The following is a 21,662-nucleotide window of genomic DNA, read 5'->3' as shown; positions in this document are numbered from 1 at the left end:
GTGGACATGAAATGGATGCCGTAGTTGTGATATGGCATGATGTGTGAAGAGAGTACACGTGTAGCGTATTCTGTGTAGTGCAGCGACACGTCGTGTGACGTGTGATGTAGTGATGTGTGGCGTAGAAGGAAGGGAGTACACGTGGAGTGTACTCCGTGTTGTATGGCGATGCACCGTGTGATGTGCATCGTGATGGTATAACCTTCTATCTATAGTTATTAACGTTTAAAGTAGTTGATTGGTTGGAAACTTTTGGAGTTAGTATGCAAAATCCTTAAGTTATGGGTAAAACGGTCATTTTCCCACATGTAGAGAGTAAAATGAAAATTTTACTCTTTAAGTTAGTATTTTCCATATTTCAAATTATTAGTGATTTAGTTCTAACTTTTAGAATCACTAATTACAGTTTCTCGTGATCACACTTGAAGTTTTATAAGAAACGTGGAGATCGAGGTAAGTTAGCTTTTAACTTACTGGCAGTCTACTGTGTATGTGTGCTAAGTAAAGGAACTAAAGTGTATGTATGTATGTTATTATATATGTCATGCCATGCTAAGTATGCCATCTATTACATATATGTCAAGTCATGTAATATTCACTGTTGCAAATATGTCATGTTAAATAAGTTGTCGATTATATGTTATGCAATGTTACGAAATGTTTCTATCTCAAGTTAGTCATGTATTTCAAGTTATGTTCAAATCACGTTATGTTACGTCAGGGCTCCAGTCCTTTCGTTTTCCAGTCACGTTTCATCTTGAGTACATTCAGTATGTGTAGAATACATGGGGCCACAACAACTGTGGAGTATGTATTTACACGTAGAATACATGGGGCCACAACAACTGTGGAGTATGTATTTTTCATGTTAAGTAAAGTTTGTGTAGAATACATGGGGCCACAACAATTGTGGAGTATGTATTTACACGTAGAATACATGGGGCCACAACAACTGTGGAGTATGTATTTTTCATGTTAAGTAAAGTTTGTGTAGAATACATGGGGCCACAACAATTGTGGAGTATTTATTTACACGTAGAATACATGGGGCCACAACAACTGTGGAGTATGTATTTTTCATGTTAAGTCAAGTTTGTGTAGAATACATGAGGCCACAATAACTGTGGAGTATGTATTTACACGTAGAATACATGGGGCCACAACAACTGTGGAGTATGTATTTACACGTAGAATACATGGGGCCACAACAACTATGGAGTATGTATTTACACGTAGAATACATGGGGCCACAACAACTGTGGAGTATGTATTTTTCATGTTAAGTCAAGTTTCAGATCAAGTTCATGTCAAGTCAAGTTCAGTTCATGTTTCAATTTAAGTTATGTCAATTATGCTATATTGTACGCCAAGTTATGCTTTAATTACTTATGAATTTGATTATGCATTTATGCTTTTACTTTCATACATGCATCATTAGTCTGCATGGAAGTTTTTTGTTAACTTGCTGAGATTTGTAATCAAATCTCACTGTGGTAGTCCCAACTACCATTCCCCCCGAATGGTAGATCTTGTTACAGGACCTGAAGGAGGATCAGGAGCTGACCAACTAGACACAGTCGACTGAACGACGGTGCGTCGTTAATGTTAATATAGTAAAATTACTACTTGTACGATGGAGTTGCATCTCCAGTACTTTGGATCATAACTATTTTGGAATAGTGCTGTGATCTTAGTTATTCAATGGATCTTTATGTATGAAATATGTTTTAAGTATTGGGATATTTTCAGTTTGGTGCATAGTATTACTAAAGAAAAAAATTATCCGCTGCGAATATTGCATAATGTTATATGCATGTTAGGATTATTGCATCTTATATGTCATGAACGAGGGCAGGTAACCTTGTGTTGCATGTTTCGACGTTTCAAATGTCCGTCCGATCCCAAACGGAATTTGGGGGCGTCACAGAGAGTATCCCAACTTAGCATCTAGCACACTCTTCCCCTTGAAATACTTCTCTTGCATTACTCTTGCCACCAAAGAGTGAGGATTATTCAGGATCCTCCATACTTGCTTGGCCAACATGGCTTTATTAAAACATTCAAGCTCTCTAAATCCCAATCCCCCTCTACCTTTAGCATCACCCATCTTTGACCAGCTCCTCCAATGGACTCTTTTATCATTTTGCATATGACTCTACCAAAATCTTGCCATTACAGCAGTTATTTCTTTGCATAATTTCCTTGGGAGTAGAAAAACACTCATAGAATACGTTGGTATTGCTTGGACCACAGCTTTTAACAGCACTTCCTTCCCTGCCTGTGAAAGGAACTTATTCTTCCAGTTATTTACTTTCAACCAAACTCTCTCCTTTAAATGCTTGAAAGCATTATATCTTGATCTACCTACAATAGAAGGAAGACCAAGATACTTCTCAAAATTGCCACAAACAGCTACCCCTGCCACTTCCTGAATTTGTCTTCTTACAGCCATAGGTGTATTGGAGCTAAAGAAAATGGTGGTTTTTTGTCTATTTAAACACTGACCCGAGGCCCTTTCATATGTGCCTAACAGCTTTTGAATCTTGTACCACTCTGTCAGTTTTGCTCTTCCATAGATGACAGAATCATCAGCAAAGAGTAGATGATTTACTCTTATACCTCCTCTGGTTATAGCAACCCCCTTTATTTCACCATTTCTTTCAGCCATATCCACAAGTGAACTCAAACCCTCAGCACAAAGGATGAACAAATAAGGAGAAATAGGATCTCCTTGACGAATTCCTCTTGATGGCTTTATAATACTGCTTTGCTGTCCATTTACTAAGGCAGAATATGTTACTGAAGTAACACAATCCATAACCAATTTAATCCATTTTTCCCCAAAGCCTAGCTTCCTCATCACCCCCTCCAAAAACCCCTATTCAATTCTGTCATAGGCTTTGGATATGTCCAGCTTCAAAGCCATACTTCCAACCCTTCCTTTTTGCCTTGTTTTCATGGTATGCAAAGTTTCATACGTAACCATGACATTGTCTGTAATAAGCCTGCTTGGGATGAAAGCACTTTGGTTCTTTGAGATCACTTCCGGCAGCACCTTCTAATTGGTGTAAAATAATGATAAAAACAACTAATTTGTAAAGCTATTTTACAATTATGAGGATATTTTTTTTTTATAAAATATAGTCATAAAAATAATATTATTTTATAAAAATAACATTGAGATTAAAAAAAATAGTTGTTAAAAATTTATAAAAGAGTTGTATTGTTTTACGATTACGAAAAAAAGTTATACAACATTTTACTATTGACACGTGCACCACATTTTTTTTTTAAGTTTTATTATATTTTTATTTTATCAAATATTTAATATATGGATAATAAATAAGAGAATTCAATTAATTTAAGAAAAATAAACTCATAAATTTTTTTTTAAAATATTTAAAAATTTTAAAAAAATGTGATGTATAGAAATTGAAAAGATTGAGTAGCGTTACTATTGTTTTACACTCATGTCCGGTCCTATTTCAAGCCCAGCAGAAGTAATCGATGGGCCATGCATGGTTACAAACATAACAACTAAGAAAGTGTCATAAAATATATTTGGCCCTTGGAAAGTTTTTTACTAAGAAGTTATTTTATACAGCATCCAACAAAAGTTAATGTACATAAGAAAGCTGATCATTGCATCAAATGTCACTCACAAAATTAATACATCAAAATACATCAAATTTATCTTTTATATATATATAGACATGCACACGTAATATATATAAACTTCCAGAAAATTATACATATATATATTGTACACCTCACTCCAACAAAAACACATAAAATATTATTTAGTTTTGTCTGTGGATGCATGCGTCTCCAATTCGTTTCCCCCAACTTGTTTCCATCGTATCATTGCTGATCAGTGCTCAGAAAATCGCAGTCGATCACCTCAACCTTCACTTTATTACCCGGCCAGGTCTTTTCATCCCTACAAAGATTCCTTAATTTGGGAAGTTTCCTCAAATACAATTTTTGTAGTTTTGGGGTAATAGGATCTAGACCAGCCATATTGATCTGATAATTGAAGAGCTCTTCTAAATTGGGACAATGTTGTACCTCGATTACTTCTAGGTTCGGCATTGTGCGAATGGAGTTCTCTAGGGAGAGAAGATATTTCATCTGCCAACAGGCAAACACATTTAATATTCTCAGTCTCTGAAATCTCAGTCCGAGAAGATTGGCTAGCTCTGAAATGCTTTCAACACCTTTTATCCCAGACAGACTAAGTTGCTCCAAATTGGGTAGTAGGTCATACCGTGCTGCAGGTCCTCCCGTCCGAAAACTGCAGTCAGAGTACTTAATCTTAAGCTTTTTTAAATATGTAAAGCTTCTGCCAACATTGTTAATGACCATGTCTTGTAGCATATCATTCAGTCCTCCACAACTTAGTAAGCGTAGATAACTTGCATTGCTCAACAAGCACCCAATTTGTCCTCCCGAGAGGTCAATCCCTTCCATAGTCACGATGCATCTTTGGGCATCTGAGAGTAGGCATAGATCTCGCCCTCGTAGATATTCAAAGTATCGCTTAGAATAGTCCAAATGGAGCATAAATGCGTCACAAAATAGTTTGTAAATATTAATAAAATATTTTAAATAAATATTTTTTATTTAATTTTGAAAGAGTAGAAAGAAATTGTTGAATAAAATTATTATAAAATTAAAATTTATTTAAATATAATTTTTATTTTAAAATTTTTTTAAAAAATTACGATTTTTAAGATTTTATTTAAAACTTTTTAAAAAATAATAATTAGATTAAAAAAATTAAAAATTAATTTTATGTGAATGATATTTAAAATTAAAAGATCTTAGAAAATACCTGAAAGAGAATATCCCGATGGTCCGACGTTAATTTCGAATGCTTTTAATCCATTTATCCAGAAAGTAATTGTATCTTGGAGAGTGTAACACGGGTTCCATTTCAATCTGATGGATAAAACTTGTAACCGCTCCAGGCATTGTAGCTCTTCAAAACATGCTTCCTCCTCTTGTACCGCTCCCTTCACTTTCCAAATGTAGCAACTGTTTGACAGGTCCAGAACTTCTAATCTGGACAACTTGGATATGACTCCAGCTTTAACCACTTCCAGTTTAGAAGTCCCGGCTAAGTTTAGATGCCTTAAGTTGCTGAGTTGCTCTAACCCTTTTGGTAATTCTCTGATACCAGTCCAGGAGAGATCAAACACTTGAAGTCTACTGAGCCTTTCTAGTGGGGGTAATCCTTCGAGATCCTCGCAATTACTCAAAAGAAGAGCACGGAGGTCATCCAGTTGAAGAAGAGAATCGGGCAATGACTTGATGCTGGTCCGACTGAAATTCAAGACTCTCAGTGCTTTAAATCGTTCCAAAAATATTTCAGGAATTAATTCAAGGCGAGGATTATTCTGTAGTAAAAAAGTTGATGCCTCTGAACATCGAATCACAGAATCATCAGGTAGTTTTTCTAAATCGTTATCTATAAAAGAAACTCTTTTGAGAGAATTTGATAGCTCAGTGGCTGAAATCTCTTTCAACCCTTTCTCTGTACGAATGAGGGATTTACTTCCATCCTCGCTGCAGGTTGATGCAATCCATATGCTAACATCACGAACAACGTCATGCATCTTCACGGTGCCCTTATCGGAACCATCTTCCAACAAACAGGCGTCCTTCAGATTTTCAATCAAACTAATTCCTCTACTGTAGAAAACCTCATAGTCTTCTCGTTCATCTATCAAACCTTCCGCCAGCCAGTACCATACTAGTTCATCTATATCAATTGAGAAGTCCTCTGGAAACAAAGAGCAGTAAAGAAAACAAGTTTTCAAGTCTTTACCTTCTAATGAGTCGTAACTCCATTTCAAACGCTTATAGAGCTTCTCCTCAACGCCTGCCGCATAAGGCACCGATCTGTGCAATTGATTCAAGGCATGCTTCCATACCTCAGGATTCGTCTTTCCTCTCATTGCAGCTCCCATGGTGATGATGGCCAAAGGCAATCCCTCACACTCTTTACAAATTGCCTCTGCAAGTGGTGTGATATGTTCTAAACTAACCACATCCGTCGCATATTGACTAAATAATTGCCAAGCGTCTTTATCCCCCAAAACGCTCATCGGTACGTTAAAATCTGTCTGGATGTACCTACATACATCCAAAGATCTAGATGTCAATATGATCTTACTACCGCTATGATCTTCAGGCCGTGGGACACCCAATTTGTCCAAATCAATTTTTTCCCAAACATCATCGAGAATGAGAAGAAACCTTTCCTTCTCTAGTCTCCGATGAAGTTGAATAGCCATTCCATCCGGTCCCGAACTTTCTTCCAGTTTCAAACCCAGTCTGGAAGCTATTCTCGTCTGGACCATTTTTATGTCCAACTTTTTGGACACTGTAACCCATAGTACACAGCTAAAACGCAGATTTGAATTTTTTTGGAGCTTATTGTTCAAATTTCTCACCAGATTAGTTTTGCCGACTCCTCCCATCCCCCATATACCAATTATCCCCTTTTTATCGTCAGACAATAGAGTCATAATTTTGGCTAAATCTTCTGATACTGACGCTGTTTGATCTTGAATTGAAGGTCCAGGAATATGCTCCACTGCTTTGACCTCTGGATAACTATGAGCCACGGAACTAGCGATGGAACTTCCCACTTCTAGAAGCCTTTTTACCTCTTTGAGCTGTTCTGCCACATCCCTGCTTATTCTACACCGCTTAGTACTGCAACTTAAGAAACATCGGGAACTCTTTGCTTCTTGAATCTGATCATTCATCTTACGAAGCAGCTCGTCAACATCCTTAAGCCATCCAGTGGCTCTATCTTTTATTGCCATTCCTTCCTGCGTAGCTCTTTCGATTTCTATTGCTGTCTCATCTCTAAGAGCCGTAAGGGATTTCTTCTCCATTTCCAAAACATGAAGCTGTTGTGGGCTTTTGGCAATGTTCTTGATAGTAGAACAGAGAGCCTCACCAGTTTTTAGGACTGCTACACTGACAATCGAAGCCACGACTTCCATGCTGGAAATTTTGCTTTGAAAAAACTCACAGCCAAAGAACTGCTGATCAAGAACACTCGGTTTCGCAGCTTCTGATCAAGAAACTTGTGTTTTTAAACCAATAATATCAATAACTCAACCTCATTTGTCACGTTCAGGAACGGTGAAGGATTGTAGGTCATCACATTTATTTTTTGGGGGGTTTTGGTTACATTTCAATGATTTCATAGCCGTGGAATGCAGCTATTAACAGGGCAAAACACAAAAGCAAAAGACAAATAAAACAAAAGGGCTTTCGGCTCCTACTCCTACTCAATCATACTGGCATGAAATGGCAGACCAATAATCCTTACCGTTGATCATTTTATCAGAAGTTAGAAACTAGAATGACAGAGAGGCTTGAGCAACCAACCAACCAACCTTCTTAGTAAAATATCAGTTGGTATCAACAATTATATAGAAATCTTTGTAGACCTTAACACGCTTCAAGGTAAAACTAAAAAATAAAAAATCTCATCTTATTTAATCATTACAATATTGTTAAATTTATATACAAAATATAATAAACAATTCAACATTTTCAAATCTTAATATAAAATTAATATTAAAAAAATTATATTATAATAATATTTTATTTATTATTATTCAAAACATCTCATTTTATCTGAATCACACTCAAATTCCTATTTTATATTTTTATCTACTTCTCTAATACATGACCTTTTAGCTAGGGCACTTCTTTTTTTTTTTTTTTGAAAGTAGCTAGCTAGGGCACTTCTAAATTTAATAATATGCATAGTTTTTCTTGCATGGTAGTTGAGACAGTTGGCAAATATGACTTTCAAGGGATTAAAATAGACCTTTTTAGTTTTTAATTGACAAACCAAATTGCCGGGACACTTCAGGATTATTAAGGGTCACTGTCATGGATGGCAGATGAGGAACAGAAAGAAGCGACATACTACCTTATCTAGACTTGTCTTGCTTGGATATTGCACTTTACCTAGCGTTTACGATAGAAATTACTTCGCTCAAAGAAATTTAGCAGTAATAAAAAAAATATGATAAATAACGTTGAAAAAAACTTTAATATAGTATAAGTAATTAATGTTTGATGGTTAAAAGAGGATTGAAATAGGAATAAAAGAGTCATTTACAATAACAAAAGCATAACCAAACAAAATAAAAAACAATATAAAATAAAAAGCAACTAATTCATTGATTTAATTGAGTATAAAATGAAAAAGAAAATAACTTTCTTTGTGAGAATAAAATGTCTAAATAAATGAAGAAAAAAAAGTAATAAAAAATAATAAAATAACTTTGCTACGGTTTGGCCTCTAAAAGGAGAAGCCAGATGCAAGATAGTTTTGCTAGTTTTTCTTCAAAATTTAGCTAAAAAGGTAAATATAGGAAGCCGGATGCAAATGCTCATACAGCTGAATTTCATTTGCGCCCCTTAAAACAAAGAATTTATATCTATACAGATTCACCAGGGTCCAGCACAGCCAGACCCATGTCCAACCTTGCCAAAAAAAAAAAAAAGGTTTAAGCCCTAAACCTGGAAGGAAGGTTATAACTATCCGAAAGCTGCACTTCAGTGAGAGATAAAATAAACAAGCTCAACATTCACCCACTCGAACCTATCCTATTTACAAGGCTATAAAGTTGGTTTGAAATTTAACTCCTAACAATGCCCACTTAGACAACCCAAAAAGTAAAGGACAAAAAACCTTGGAATACATCTGCGCTTTCCAACAAAAGCGGCAACACCTTCAACAAAATTTAAAGAACTAATGCTAACTGTACCTAATCCAAGCCTGCACAGATAGGCAACTACAGCGAGTTCCCCAGTCTTTTGCTACAGCAGCAACGAACCACCAAACAAAAAATAGAAAACTAATTGGCTCTAGAGCTTTCATATCATTCCCCATCAAGACCTAAAAGCCTCTTCGGTTCAGATCAATTGAGATGCACATCAAAAGTGTGCCACCAGACAGCACAGTCAGGTTATGTTTTTCACAGAAATTGAAATTGAAAATCCATCTCAACAACATAAATGAAGCTAACCAGTCTGCTACTGCCACTCACATTACCACACCCAGACGAAGTGTCTAAGGAGAAGGAAAAGGAAAAATAGAATCATCATCAAAAGTGAAGCTTTCGACCACCCCGACCATGATCAATAATGTGAATACATAAAGCCACAGATAATCCAATATTAAATTCTCTTTAACTAAAAGATTAAATTATGCCCAATTTCACACAGGCACAGACACACACACACATGTATGTTGGTAACAGAAAAGCAGAATACTTCAAAATAAGCAATTAACGAAGAAATTTCTAGTTTCATTAGAGCCCCTTTCATTATAATTTCTAATAATCAAACGAAAGCCTAAAATGAGTAAGTAGAGAGTACAGTGGAAGAGAGGGTGGAGGTGAGTGAAGAAATGATCAAACAGTTCAGGGTACCATGGTTATGTTAATGGTGGTGATGGGAAGTTTGGAAGCATTAGTAGTGGTGATGTAGTTGTGCAGGCAGCACTGAACTTTGCATCGGCAGCTGTTATAGAGATGATAGTGAAAATAATACACCCAATGGATTTTGTGTATCAATACGTACATATATTCAAAGTGATTGGTTAGAAAATCAGATTTTAATGAAAATGATGTCAATTTGAATTTTGAATATGAAGACAGCGGTATTAATTAATACGCAGATCAATATGAAAATTTACTTGTACATAGCAAAAATATTTCTAATATCGGTTTCTATTCCCATTTAACATTATAAATATATTAAGTTAAAAACCAAGTCAAAACATGACTCAAAATCCGAGTCACAATGATCAAGGGGCTATGCTATATATTCAGAAGATTGATCATGTACGTGAGAGTACTTTCTTGGTGATCATCGTCATTAGTGTGACATCATGTGTATATATATGTATATATGTTGCATTATTAAGAAAACATTAACGTATAAACTTCATTTTAAAGGTAATTAATTTAGCACTGAATCAAAATGTTTGTCTCGCCAATAATTTGCTTTATAAGTATTGCCAATTTCTCATGCAGCTAACAGTTCGATGATGGTGTTAAATGTAAGATAAGATCATTGATCGAATTAAGTTTCCCATTAAAAGGTAGGTGCAAGATGATGGATCGTAATAACTAGGTAGCCAATCATTCTTGAAGATGATGTCTGAGAAAGCAGGATCAGTGGGGCTCGCTAGCTAGTTGCATGGACCTCATGAATCATCACCATGTTGGTGGTGCCATGAGAGGAAGGTGAAAGAACATGAGAGACTTTCAAGTCTTTGTTTTGTTATTTTTTCCTTTTTCACATCATCAAGCTTTTAATTTAGTCTAACCTCTAATATCTCATCAAACGCGTTAATGAAGACTTAAAAACTTAACTACTAAAGGACGAAATATCGAAAACAAAATATATTAAATACACTACCTACTCTTCTTCTTCCTTTTTTTTTGCCAAAAGAAGTTTCAAAAGCCAGCCCCTTTGGTTGTCTCTTTGACTCCCATTATGCTGACTTGTAACTTTTGATATCCTTCCCTCGGTCAAAATACATATAAGTAATAAAAATTCAAAGCCATAGCTTAGCCGCCGCATGCAGAGCCATATTGAGCTAGACAGCTAGTCAACCACCTAAAAGGGCATCAAGAGCAATTAATGGACCCTACATCCCGTAAGCTGCAGAAGACATGACATGCATTCATATATTTATTATGTTAAGGGGCCGGGGAGAATGTGTCCCTGCAACCGCAAGTTGGATCTAGGAAAGTTAAATGCATGCACGCATGCAACTAGCTGGCAGGTAAAAAGTTCATCAAGTGGGTTTGATTTCTATCTCTTCATGTACTTTTTGTATTTATCTCTTGGAAGAAAATGGGCAGGCCAGCATTCAATGCATATTAATCGAAGCTAGCCTATATATGAATATTGCATGTTCGATCGTAGTCATAGATTGGATTAAAATGCTACGAATGATGAGATCCAGTAATAATAAATGCAAGAGAAATTATACTAAAGGTTGATGGAGGCCGGTACTACTTTTCCTTCAGGCCAATGGAGCTAGAGGCCCAGGGCCGGCTCAATATGTTATGTCGTCGGGGTAAGGCGGAAATTTTGAGCCAAGTTTTTTTTTTTTTTTAAATAAATAAAATAAAATAATTTTAAATTTAATTTTTACATTACTTTTTTATTTAAAAATAATTCATACCCTTTTACAAAGTAAATTATTGATTAAAATTTTATATATATATCACATTTTCAACTAATAATCAATTTAATTTTTGTTAGAAAATTATCGATTTAGAGATAATTTGATCTAATTTAATTTCACAAGACGTGCTTTAGACTCTTAGGGTTAGTTTGGATTCAGAGATGAGATAAGATGGTTTCAAATTTAAAGTGAAAGTTGAATAAAATATTATTCGAATATTATTTTTTAATATTATTATTGTTTTGATATTTGAAATTATTTATTATATTTTATGCCAAAATTTAGAAAAATTGTAATGATGAGATAAGGTGATATTAAATGCTTTTTAAATCTAAAAGGTGCCTTAGAAGCAATTATAATTATTATTTTCAATAAAAATCTATAAACAATCTACACATTTGGAAAAATTTTGACCCTTGTCTCTTCAAAGGATAATACAAAAACATTTTATGAACACTCGAAAATTGGATTTTGCTATTTATAATTTTTTGCATTATATATTAAATTAATAATGACAAAGGAGAAGCGTATTTTTACAAGGATAGTATATGAGATAATTATTACGTGGAGATACTTTTAAAATTAATAATGAGATAATATATATTTGATACTTTTTATTTTTTTTCATTGAGTTATTTTATTTTTTATAATTAGGTCTTTTTTTCTTTTTAATTAACTTTATTTATAACTTTTTTTTTTTTACGTTCTTCCACTAGGGTCTTAGACAATTGTCTAAGTTGCCTATTGGGAGAGCCGGCTCTCAAACGTGCACTGCTTGATATATCTATCCCACGCACTAAACCAGTTTTGACAGCAAACGTACGTGGAACAGCTCACTGAGCTTATGATGCATTTAACCACTCATGAACTAGTCGCAGCTGACTTAGTAAATTGCACTATTATTATTAGTTAACAACGATACATGCACAATGTTTACACAAATATTTTACACCTCGCCTATGGTGCGTTTGGATGAATCAACACGGAAGGAGAATTATTGGATTAGAGATTTAAAATCCAAATATCTTATTAATTTGAATTATATATTAAAAGAGAAATAATATTTACAATAATAGATAAATCTAATCCGACCCACATGGAAAAAATAATCATTTTTTTTAATTGTATTGGATCCCACTTTTTTCAAAAAAAAGTGTGTGAAGTTTGTACATTTTAAAACTGTATAAAACATTACTCATATTGTTGGGGAGATTTTTCTCCAAGGTATCATGCCCAAGATTGCATGCCCAAACCAGGCATTAGGGAGATCTTTCCCAAACCCCAAAGGGCCAGTACCTAAAGGCCTGAATCCATCGAGCCCCTCGACGACCCGACTAGGGACTCTCGACCCGTATAGGCAAGATACGAGATCTGGATCGAGGGATGGGTCGCTACTTAGGAGGGTGCAGGAGGCTACCCCAACGAAAGAGGAAGAGAACACGCCATCTCGACAAGACTGAACTCTATGGCAACACCAGGAGATCACATCGCATTAATTACATCACTCAGAAGACCATATTGCATTAAATAAAACATGGTAGAGGGGACTCCAGGAGGACACCCCTCCACCCAGCCGAAGGCATGGCCATCTAGCCCTCGAGGTAGGTTATAAATGGAACCCTCAGGTATCAGATAGAGGGACCGATCTGGCACTACTAAGAACTCTCATGCTTAAATTCCATTTTTTCGACACTAACTTAAGATTTGTCGCTAATTTAGGCATCAGAGGCTTTCTCGACCACCCTAAGGCTACCTTAAGTCGATCTCTTTTATGTGATTACAGGCCTTCTAGAATGAAGACCTGGACTGTTGAGAGCCAGGCCCCTAGGTATACGAAACACGACGTCAACAGTGGCGCCATCTATAGAATCCTAAGAAACTTAAACCTATCCTTCATATGCCTACGAGGACCCTTCTCAACTAGTTCAGGAACAAGAAGAAGCAACATCAACAAACATGGAGGCCAGAATAGCCTCAATGGAGCAACTCATAGAAAAGCTGACTAACGAGATGAATGTTCTCCACGAAGAGAACAGGACCCTAAAGGACAACAATCAAGATTCAGTGCATGACAGATATCCTAGCGCTAGCGAACACTAAGGATCTAGGCAGAAAGAGGAAGACGACAATGAGCAAGAGGAGAGGAACAACATGCAGGACGAACTGCACAACCTTAAAGGGAAATATGAGGAGATGATGAAGAAGATGGGCTGCTCATAATCAGTAGACCAATTACTCATCAACATGGGCCTACCATATAGCGTGAAGGTGATGGCGGTCCCACTACCACCAATGTTCCGGGTTCCCCCCCATGGAGGTGTATGACGGGACCCAAGACCCGGTGGAGCATTTTGAAACTTTTAAGGCACATATGACCCTGCATGGGTTTCCCAGGAAGGTGGCTTGCAGGACCTTCCCATTAACTTAAAAAGGAGTTGGATTGGCTTCTTGACGCTTGGCTCCATAGAAAACTTCGAAAAATTGGCCCGCCTGTTCCTTACCCACTTCATGGCTAGTAGGAGGAAGAGGCGCCCTGCACCGTTCCTTCTCACCATCAAGCAGAGAGAAGGCGAAAGCTTTTAACAAAGAGCACATGATGGGGGATGACCAAGATGAAAAGATTACCCTAGCAGTGCCTTTGGGGAGAGTATGGCCCTGGTACACGTTCATGGCGGAGTTGGCAAAGAGAACCCCTACAACCCTACGAGAATTCATGGACTAAGTAGACAACTTCATCAATTTCAAAGACACATTCTGTGCCCTAGCCGAACTAAGGAAAAGGAACTAGAGCGAGTAGATCGAAAGGGGAAGGCCTCAGCTAAAGGCCCCTCCTGCGAAAAAGCTGAACAAAATCCATGCGAGGCAAAAAAGGAGGAGCCATCATCAAGGAACGCGGCATACTGGCGCGACCGCTCAACATTCACCATCCAGTGGGATGAGCACCAACCCACTCAGGACGACCACCTGATGACACGTTGCTACTGCACCTACCACCAGTCAATCACCCACAATACAGGAGAATGCCGTTCGCACCAGGTGGACCGAATGGCGCCAAGGCACCCCCATTCATACGAGAAGAGCAGGTATGGAGGAGGTAGTCCCGAGAAAGGAGCCTCGATAGGGGCTGCCAACAAAGGAGAGTAGAAAGCCTAAGAAGGAGGACGGTTGAGCGAGAACCTCCGGGCAGTCCCCCGCATCAGTCACACTTGGATATGCCCCTAATGGGGAAAATCAAAACGATAACAAGGGTTTTGCTAGCGGAGGAGTGACCTCCGGAGGCCCACTACCGAGAAGTCTACTAGGCCACATGTCGTCCCACCAAGTACAGAAGGGGTGAACTTGCCCTTGATCTCTTTCGGGGAAGATGATGAGGAATGAGTCCTCTACCCAGATGATGACGCACTGGTGGTTAGTACGCAGATTGCTAACTTCACCACAATAAGGATTCTTATCGACAATGGCAACTCAGTAGTAATCTTATTTTTGGAAGCGTTCACTCTTATGAGGACAGACACGGCCGGACTCCAACCAGCCCTAATGCCACTCAAAGGCTTCTCCGGAGAGACTATCCAACCAGCCAAAATGATTACTCTATCTATCTTAATGGGCAACACTCCGTGCACAACCCCTATGATGGTTAACTTCTTGATAGTGAGGGCCCCCTCCTCTTAGAAGGCTATCATCGGCCGATTGACTCTCAATAAGCTAAAGGCAATCACCTCTGCGTACCATTTGAAGGTAAAATTTTCAACTACCCAGGGGACAGGGGAGATCTGCGGAGAACAAGCTTGGAGCGCAAATGTTACATGTAGGAGTTGAAATTGAAGCCTGGTGGGATGACACACAGCACGAATATGCTCCTCTCATGAAGCCGCAAGAAGCTCTTATAAAAAATGAAGAAAGACAAAAAGGCAACCCAATCCCACATGCAATTTTGTAAACTTCATTCTTTGGTGTATAAACTCTATTTAATGAAAAACACTAGTCTTTTTCTGGAATTCAATGAGCTAATCTCCATCAACAAATACCTCATTTAACATCGAATCTCCACCAATTAATTACCTCCCCGCGGGTTAATAAAGGGATGGGCATAATCTTGAAAGCTACTTTATCCCTCCTGTTGCGGAGTGCGGGTTAGCTCTTGGCTGCTCAACAATTTGCCTTTCTCATTAGCGTCAACAAACGAGAGCAGGTCCAATATGACACATTGCTCGAACAAATTCCCTCCACGGGAGGGTCAACAGGCAGAACTAGCCCCGAGCTAACCCGACCTCCCCCGAGGAAAAGAGCAAGACTAGCCCTGAGGTTGCTCGAACGGATTACCACGTCCCACCATGATGAAGAGTGGAAGAGTGGACACAGCACCAGCCCATCTCTTACCTACCTTCCCTGTGACATCAACGGGCAGGAACAGGTCCAATCACAAACTACCTAAACAGACTACCTCTACATGAGGGTCAACAGGTGGGACTAATCACACACACTACCCAATCATTACCTCCCCATGGGACACCAAAGGGTGGAATGAGTCAGAGGCCATCTCGGCCATCGCATAAAGGAGTGAGAGTAGGCCTTGAGGCCGCCCGACCTCTACCACGATGACGAGTGGGCATAGCGTCGGCAGGACCCTCACCTACCTTCCATGTGGTATTAACGGATGGGAATGGGTCCAGTCAGACACACTACCCGAATGGATTACCTCCATGCGAGGGTCAACAACTAGGACTAGCCCCGGACTAACCCGACCTCTCCCGAGGAGGAGAACAGGATCCTATGGTTGCATGAATAGATTACCCTGTCTTGCCACGACGAACAGTAATCTGGCTCTGAGGTCGTCGACTAATTACCTCCAATGGGGGGACAAATGGAGAGAGCGTGGTTTGAGGCACCTCTAACCCTCCCTTAGCGGAGTGGGGGATAGTTACAAGACTACCTGACACAACTTCAAAGAGATTACCTCCTCCAATTGATAATGGTTTAAAGCTTCCCCACAAAGTGGCCCGACAACCCAACGTCGATAATTGTCCATATCATGGTTTGACCTCTACAGCATGCACAAGAAATCGGCCCTTTTTGCCAAGTGCAAGGGTCAACGAGGAGAGTTCAATCTAAGCACTGCTCGACCTTCATAAGGACTTATGGGCGAGTCCAGCTTCACAATGCCACTCGGCCCTTCTCGCCAAGCGTGAGGGTCAATGAGATGAGTTCAGCCTAAGTGCTGCTCAACCTCCACAAAGATTTTTGGGCATGCTTGGCTTCACAACGCCACTTGGCCCCTCTCGCCAAGCACAAGGGTCAACAAGACGAGTTCAGCTTAAACACTGCTAAACCAATGCAAATACTTCTGGGCACACTTGGCTTCACAATGCCGCTCGGCCCTCTCGCCAAGCACAAAGGTCAACAATGCGAGTTAGCCTAAGTGATGCTTAACCTCCGCAAGGACTTCTAGGCTAGCCCAACTTCACAACACCACTCGGCACCTTTTCGCCAAGCATGAGAGTCAACAAGGCGAGTTCAGCCTAAATGTTGCTCGACCTCCACAAAGACTTCTGGGCAAGCCTAGCTTCACAACGCCACTAGGCCCCTATCGCCAAGCGCAAGGGTCAACGAGAAGAGTTCAGTTTAAGCGCTGCTTGACCTTAGTAAAGAGTTTTGGGTGCGCCCGGCTTCACAACGCTGCTTGGCCCCTCTCGCCAAGCGCGAGGGTCAATCAGGCAAGTTCAACCTAAGCGCTGCTTGACCTCTGCAAGGACTTCTGGGCGAGCTTAGCTTCACAATGCCACTCAGCCCTTCTTGCCAAGCACGAGGGTCAACGAAACGAGTTCAGCCTAAGTGCTACTTGACCTCTGCAAAGACTTCTGGACGAGCCCAACTCCACAATGCCGTTCCGCACCTCTCGTTAAGCGCAAGGGTCAACGAGGCGAGTGCAGCCTAAGTGTTGCTTGACCTCCACAAGGAGTTTTGGGTGACCCCAACTTCAACACCATTCGGCCCCTCTCGCTAAGCATAAATGTCAACAAGGCAAGTTCAGCCCAAGTGCTGCTCAATCCTCGTGAAAGTTTACAGGTGAATCCAATGTCGCAGGCCATTTGGCTAGGAGGGGTGCCTTGAAACACACCGGCCCGCTCTCACGGCACAGAAGTTACCCACTCGTCAGGAAGAAGTAGAGCCAAACCCCCAATGAGCGATCAACACTCAACCACCCTGGGGGGCTCACGCAGAACATGTATGAACGATAAAATAAAGAGTAATAATAGTAAAGACAACATAACGCAAAAAGCATAAGCAAAGAACATTTTATTCATCAACTGTCAGAAGCTTTACAAAGAGGAAGATTACAGCACGTTCGTAAGAAACCATACAAGGAAAAAGAAACATAAGTAATCCGTCGGTAGGGTCAGACTTAGTTGGGTGCACAAAGGTACCATTAGCAAAAATGACAATAACGACGGGGTCGCCAAAAAGGCACCATCCTAGAAGTATGAAGGAGGTGAAGATAGTAGGGCAAGCTGGGGCACATTGGAACCCTTGACTCACGGACGACCATTGGGGAAACCAGCCTCAGTTAAAATCACATCTCCACGGACAGAGATCTCCATATGGAAGTGGCAAATGGAGGCTTCTCCCCCATGATCACCACCTAAGCCAAAGGTAGCAGTAATGTAAAGAGCTTGAGTTGAACTCGACAAGGACCTCGATGCCCAGACAAGGTCACCTCTTTCCCCCTTCTTGGCTGGATAGGAGGCGCCTAAACTAGAACATGCTCAAGTTGGGAGAAATTGCCTTCACCCACCAAGCTTGAGTGAGAAACCCCGATCCATCTCGAGCATAGGAACGAGTTGGAATGTTGTAACAAAACATGAATTGTACAACGTGTCCTGAGATAGGGAAAACCATCGAAAAATATCTCATAGTGACCAGAGGCAACATGGCCTTTGGAAAAGTTTCCTCGTAAAGCCATAAGGAGCCACTGAACACCCATTTCGACACAAGCCTGCGGTGGACCTCTAAGCAAGAAGCCTCGCCTAGAGCTAGAAGGCTCACTAGAGCCAGGATTAACCAAGAGAAACCCACCACGAAAAAGGGAGAAGACCTTAGACGCTTGAAGGGCAGGAAGGGAGGTTTGATAGCAAATCACAAGATAGGAAGGAATTATATAGGTGAGGCACGATGGCTCACACCCCGAGATTTTGGTAGCGTGCATATCCCACAGCCTCTCCTAAATTAGGCACAAATCCTGCAAATGGCGCAACACGAATCTCACGACACAAGCCGCGAGCACCATCTGGAACCATCAATGTGAGGAAGATGCAACGGGTGGGCATTAATGGCCAACTACCCAGGACCCTTGAAGATTCGTGAGTGACTCATTGACTACTGAACTGGTTTTATTGGGAAATACAGGATTACCACATGGAAAATGAGCAAAAGTGTGGATGCATATCTACGACTTGGTTTTCGATTATGATGAATGGTACTTCCTTGGACTTTTTTAAAAGTGAATGCGGGTTGAGGCAAGGCGATCCTCTCTCGCCCTATTTATTCATTATTATGCAGGAGGTGCTCTCTCGCTTACTTAGGAAGTCTTTTGAGAGTGGCAAGATTGGTCAATTTTCTCAAGCCCGTGGTACCCCCCTATATCTCATCTTATGTATGCTGACGATATTGTCATTTTTGCTAATGGTGGTAATAGATCCATGAGAAATTTGATGAAAGTCTTAACTCTTTATGAATCTTGGTCTGGTCAAATGCTTAGTAAAGATAAGAGTGCTATTTTTTTCTCAAAAAATATCTCTAATCACCAGAAATCTTCTATTCTTCACATCACTGGTTTTTCTGAGGGTCTTTTCCCTTTTAAGTATTTGGGCGTTCCTATTGTGGTGGGGAGACTCAAAATTTGTGATTTTGGTGAGTTGATCGGTAAATTTAATAAGAAACTTGTAGGTTGGAAAATGAAAATGCTATCTGTTGGTGGTCGGATTATTCTTCTTAGACATGTCCTCTCGAGCATGGCTATTCATCTTATGGCGGTTTTAAATGTCCCCAATATTGTGATCAGGACTTTGAATAGGATTATGAGTTCTTTCTTTTGGGGTGAATCTGAAGCTAAAGGCAAAAGAAAATGGGTTTCTTGGAAAAATATCTGTATGCCGATTGAGGAAGGTGGTTTGGGTATTCGTGACTTTGAGGATATGCAAAAGGCTCTTCATATGAAATTTGTTTGGCGTCTTTTTTCAGGTAAGTCTTTATGGGCTGATTTCTTTAAAGCTAAATATATACGAAACAGTCATTTATCTCTTCTGACGCCTACAAAGGGCACTCGGTTTTGGAAATCCATTGTTCGTTGTATTTCAGATGTATTATCTAATTCTAAATGGTTAGTGCGTGAAGGGAACATCTCCTTCTGGTTTGACAATTGGGATGATGGGGGTCCTCTTAATACCCTGTATCCAGTTATTGAGCAGCCTCTTCTTAAAATTAAAGATTATCGTATTAATAATGGATGGGATATCCCTTTATTGGAGAGGCTTGTGGGTTATCAAAAAGCTTCTGAATTGTGTCAGTTCCTGGCTAGAAGGAAGGATGGACAAGATGTTTTAATTTGGTTGAAGGATATTGATGGCCAGTTTTCGACTAGTAGTGCTTGGGACTGTATTCGGGTGAGAGTTTCTCCTTTACCTTGGGCTCAATGGATTTGGCACAACTCTCTTCCTAAGAAAATATCCATTCTGATGTGGAAGGCTTACAATAATTGTCTGAGTGTTGATGAAAAAATCAAGTCAGTTGGCATTCCTTTGGTGTCTAAGTGTGATTGTTGCCATGTGGGTCATATTGAGGGGTTGAATCACGTGCTTTGCACTGGTGATTTCGCTCGACGTATCTGGTGTATGGCTGCCAATCAGGTTGGTGTGCATATGGGTGTTTTCCGGACTTGGAAGGAACAGATTAACTTTTGGTTTCGTCGGGCAGGTAAGTCCTCTCAACTTTGCATTATTTTTTGTATTCTTCTTTCTATTATTTCTTGGCAACTCTGGAATAGGCGATGCAAAGCTCGGTATGATAATAAGGCGGAATCAGTTGCTTCAGTTTGGCAGGCTATTAAACACTGGATCCGTAAGCTCATGAACTGGAATATGAAAGTTTCTTATGTATCTAATAAAGATGTTGATATTTTGAATAGATTGGATATTCCTGCAGTTTATCCTAAGCCTAAGATTGTTCGTGCGGTGAGATGGTCAAAACCCTCGCAGGGTTGGGTGAAACTTAACACTGATGGCAATAGTTTGGGAAATCCTGGGCCAGCGGGTGCTGGGGGTATTATTCGTGATAGCTCTGGTAGGCTTCGAGCAGCGTTCTCTGTTTTTCTAGGACAGGGTTCTAATAATTTTGCTGAAATGAGAAGTTTGTTGGAGGGAGTTAGGAGGTGTGCTCAGTTAGGCTTTTCTCGGGTCCAGATTGAGACAGATTCTCAGCTTCTAGTTAATTGGATTACTAAATGTGAGTGTAATATTTGGTATCTTGAGGATTTTTGGGATGAATTATTTGCTTATTTATCTTGCATGGAGTACCGTGTGAAGCATGTTTATCGTGAGGGTAATGCTGTGGCGGATTTTTTAGCCAAGAGAGGCTCCAGGGGTGTTGAGTCGGATTGGTATACGGATAATGATCACATGCCGAATCAGTTACGAGGTCTTCTGCGAATAGACAGAATTGGTCTTCCTTATCGCATTTCATAGATTTTGTCCCAGGTTCGTTTGCTATTCTCATATATTATAATTTGTGTCTTTAATTGTAGGTGTTCTGTTTTGCAGGTTGGTTTGGTTTTATGGGTTTATTTTTTTTGAGTTTTTTATTCCTTTTGGACCCTTTGTAATTTATTGGCTTTTATAGCTTTTGGATTTTTTTGATGACTGGGATCTGTTTTTTGCTTTTATTTGTAAATCCCAGGAATCAGAGATGTAACAACGGTTTTTCTCCGTCATAAGTGAGGGCTATCAATAAAATTGTGATACCGTCCTCTTTTTTAAAATATATATATATATATATATAGAAAGATGAAGGAGGCATTACAACATCTATCCTATAGATTTTTTGAACAATATTAAATATATAATAAATATTATAGAAGGAAGTAATTTCATGTCTTTTTAACTTTTAACTCTCAAATTATTCAAGTTAAAACCTGAAACAATATTGATTCACAATTATCTTAGAAGTTTAACAAATGGCCGTAGCGTCAAGGTGAAACTTCTAGGTAGCCAACAGGGAGTTAAGGTTGGATGTCGGTTGTTGAGATTCTGAATTGCCAGGTGCATTAGTCATGAGTCTAATTGGTGTAAAATAATGATAAAAACAACTATTTTGTAAAGCTATTTTACAATTATGAATTTATGAGGATATTTTTTTATAAAATATT

At 39.3% G+C, this 21,662-nt stretch overlaps 2 protein-coding genes across 4 annotated transcripts; both read right to left on the bottom strand.

The window, feature by feature from the left end:
• Positions 1–2,155: 2,155 nt before the first annotated feature.
• On the bottom strand, positions 2,156–2,860 carry LOC122283931. The gene has a single exon (XM_043095293.1). It carries the CDS (start codon positions 2,858–2,860, stop codon positions 2,156–2,158), a length of 705 nt encoding a protein of 234 aa, XP_042951227.1.
• A 763-nt stretch (positions 2,861–3,623) lies between these two features.
• LOC122307911 (disease resistance protein At4g27190-like) lies at positions 3,624–7,372 on the bottom strand. Of its 3 annotated transcripts, none has more exons than XM_043121042.1 (2): positions 4,835–7,372; positions 3,624–4,517 (listed from the first exon to the last, which is right to left on the bottom strand). In XM_043121042.1, the coding sequence occupies exons 1-2, from the start codon at positions 7,017–7,019 to the stop codon at positions 3,862–3,864; spliced, it is 2,841 nt and encodes a 946-aa protein (XP_042976976.1). In that variant the 5' UTR covers positions 7,020–7,372; the 3' UTR covers positions 3,624–3,861. The 3 variants fall into 3 exon arrangements, with proteins under 3 accessions (XP_042976976.1, XP_042976984.1, XP_042976992.1); XM_043121050.1 differs by having other exon boundaries at positions 4,079–4,294; positions 4,835–7,370; XM_043121058.1 differs by having other exon boundaries at positions 4,374–4,539; positions 4,835–7,370.
• Between the last annotated feature and the right edge of the window lie 14,290 nt (positions 7,373–21,662).

This window comes from Carya illinoinensis, chromosome 1, assembly GCF_018687715.1.
Source record: "Carya illinoinensis cultivar Pawnee chromosome 1, C.illinoinensisPawnee_v1, whole genome shotgun sequence".
Classification (NCBI taxonomy): Eukaryota; Viridiplantae; Streptophyta; class Magnoliopsida; order Fagales; family Juglandaceae; genus Carya; species Carya illinoinensis.
Note: the sequence above shows the minus strand (reverse complement) of the source record. Positions and strands in the feature narration are given on the sequence as shown.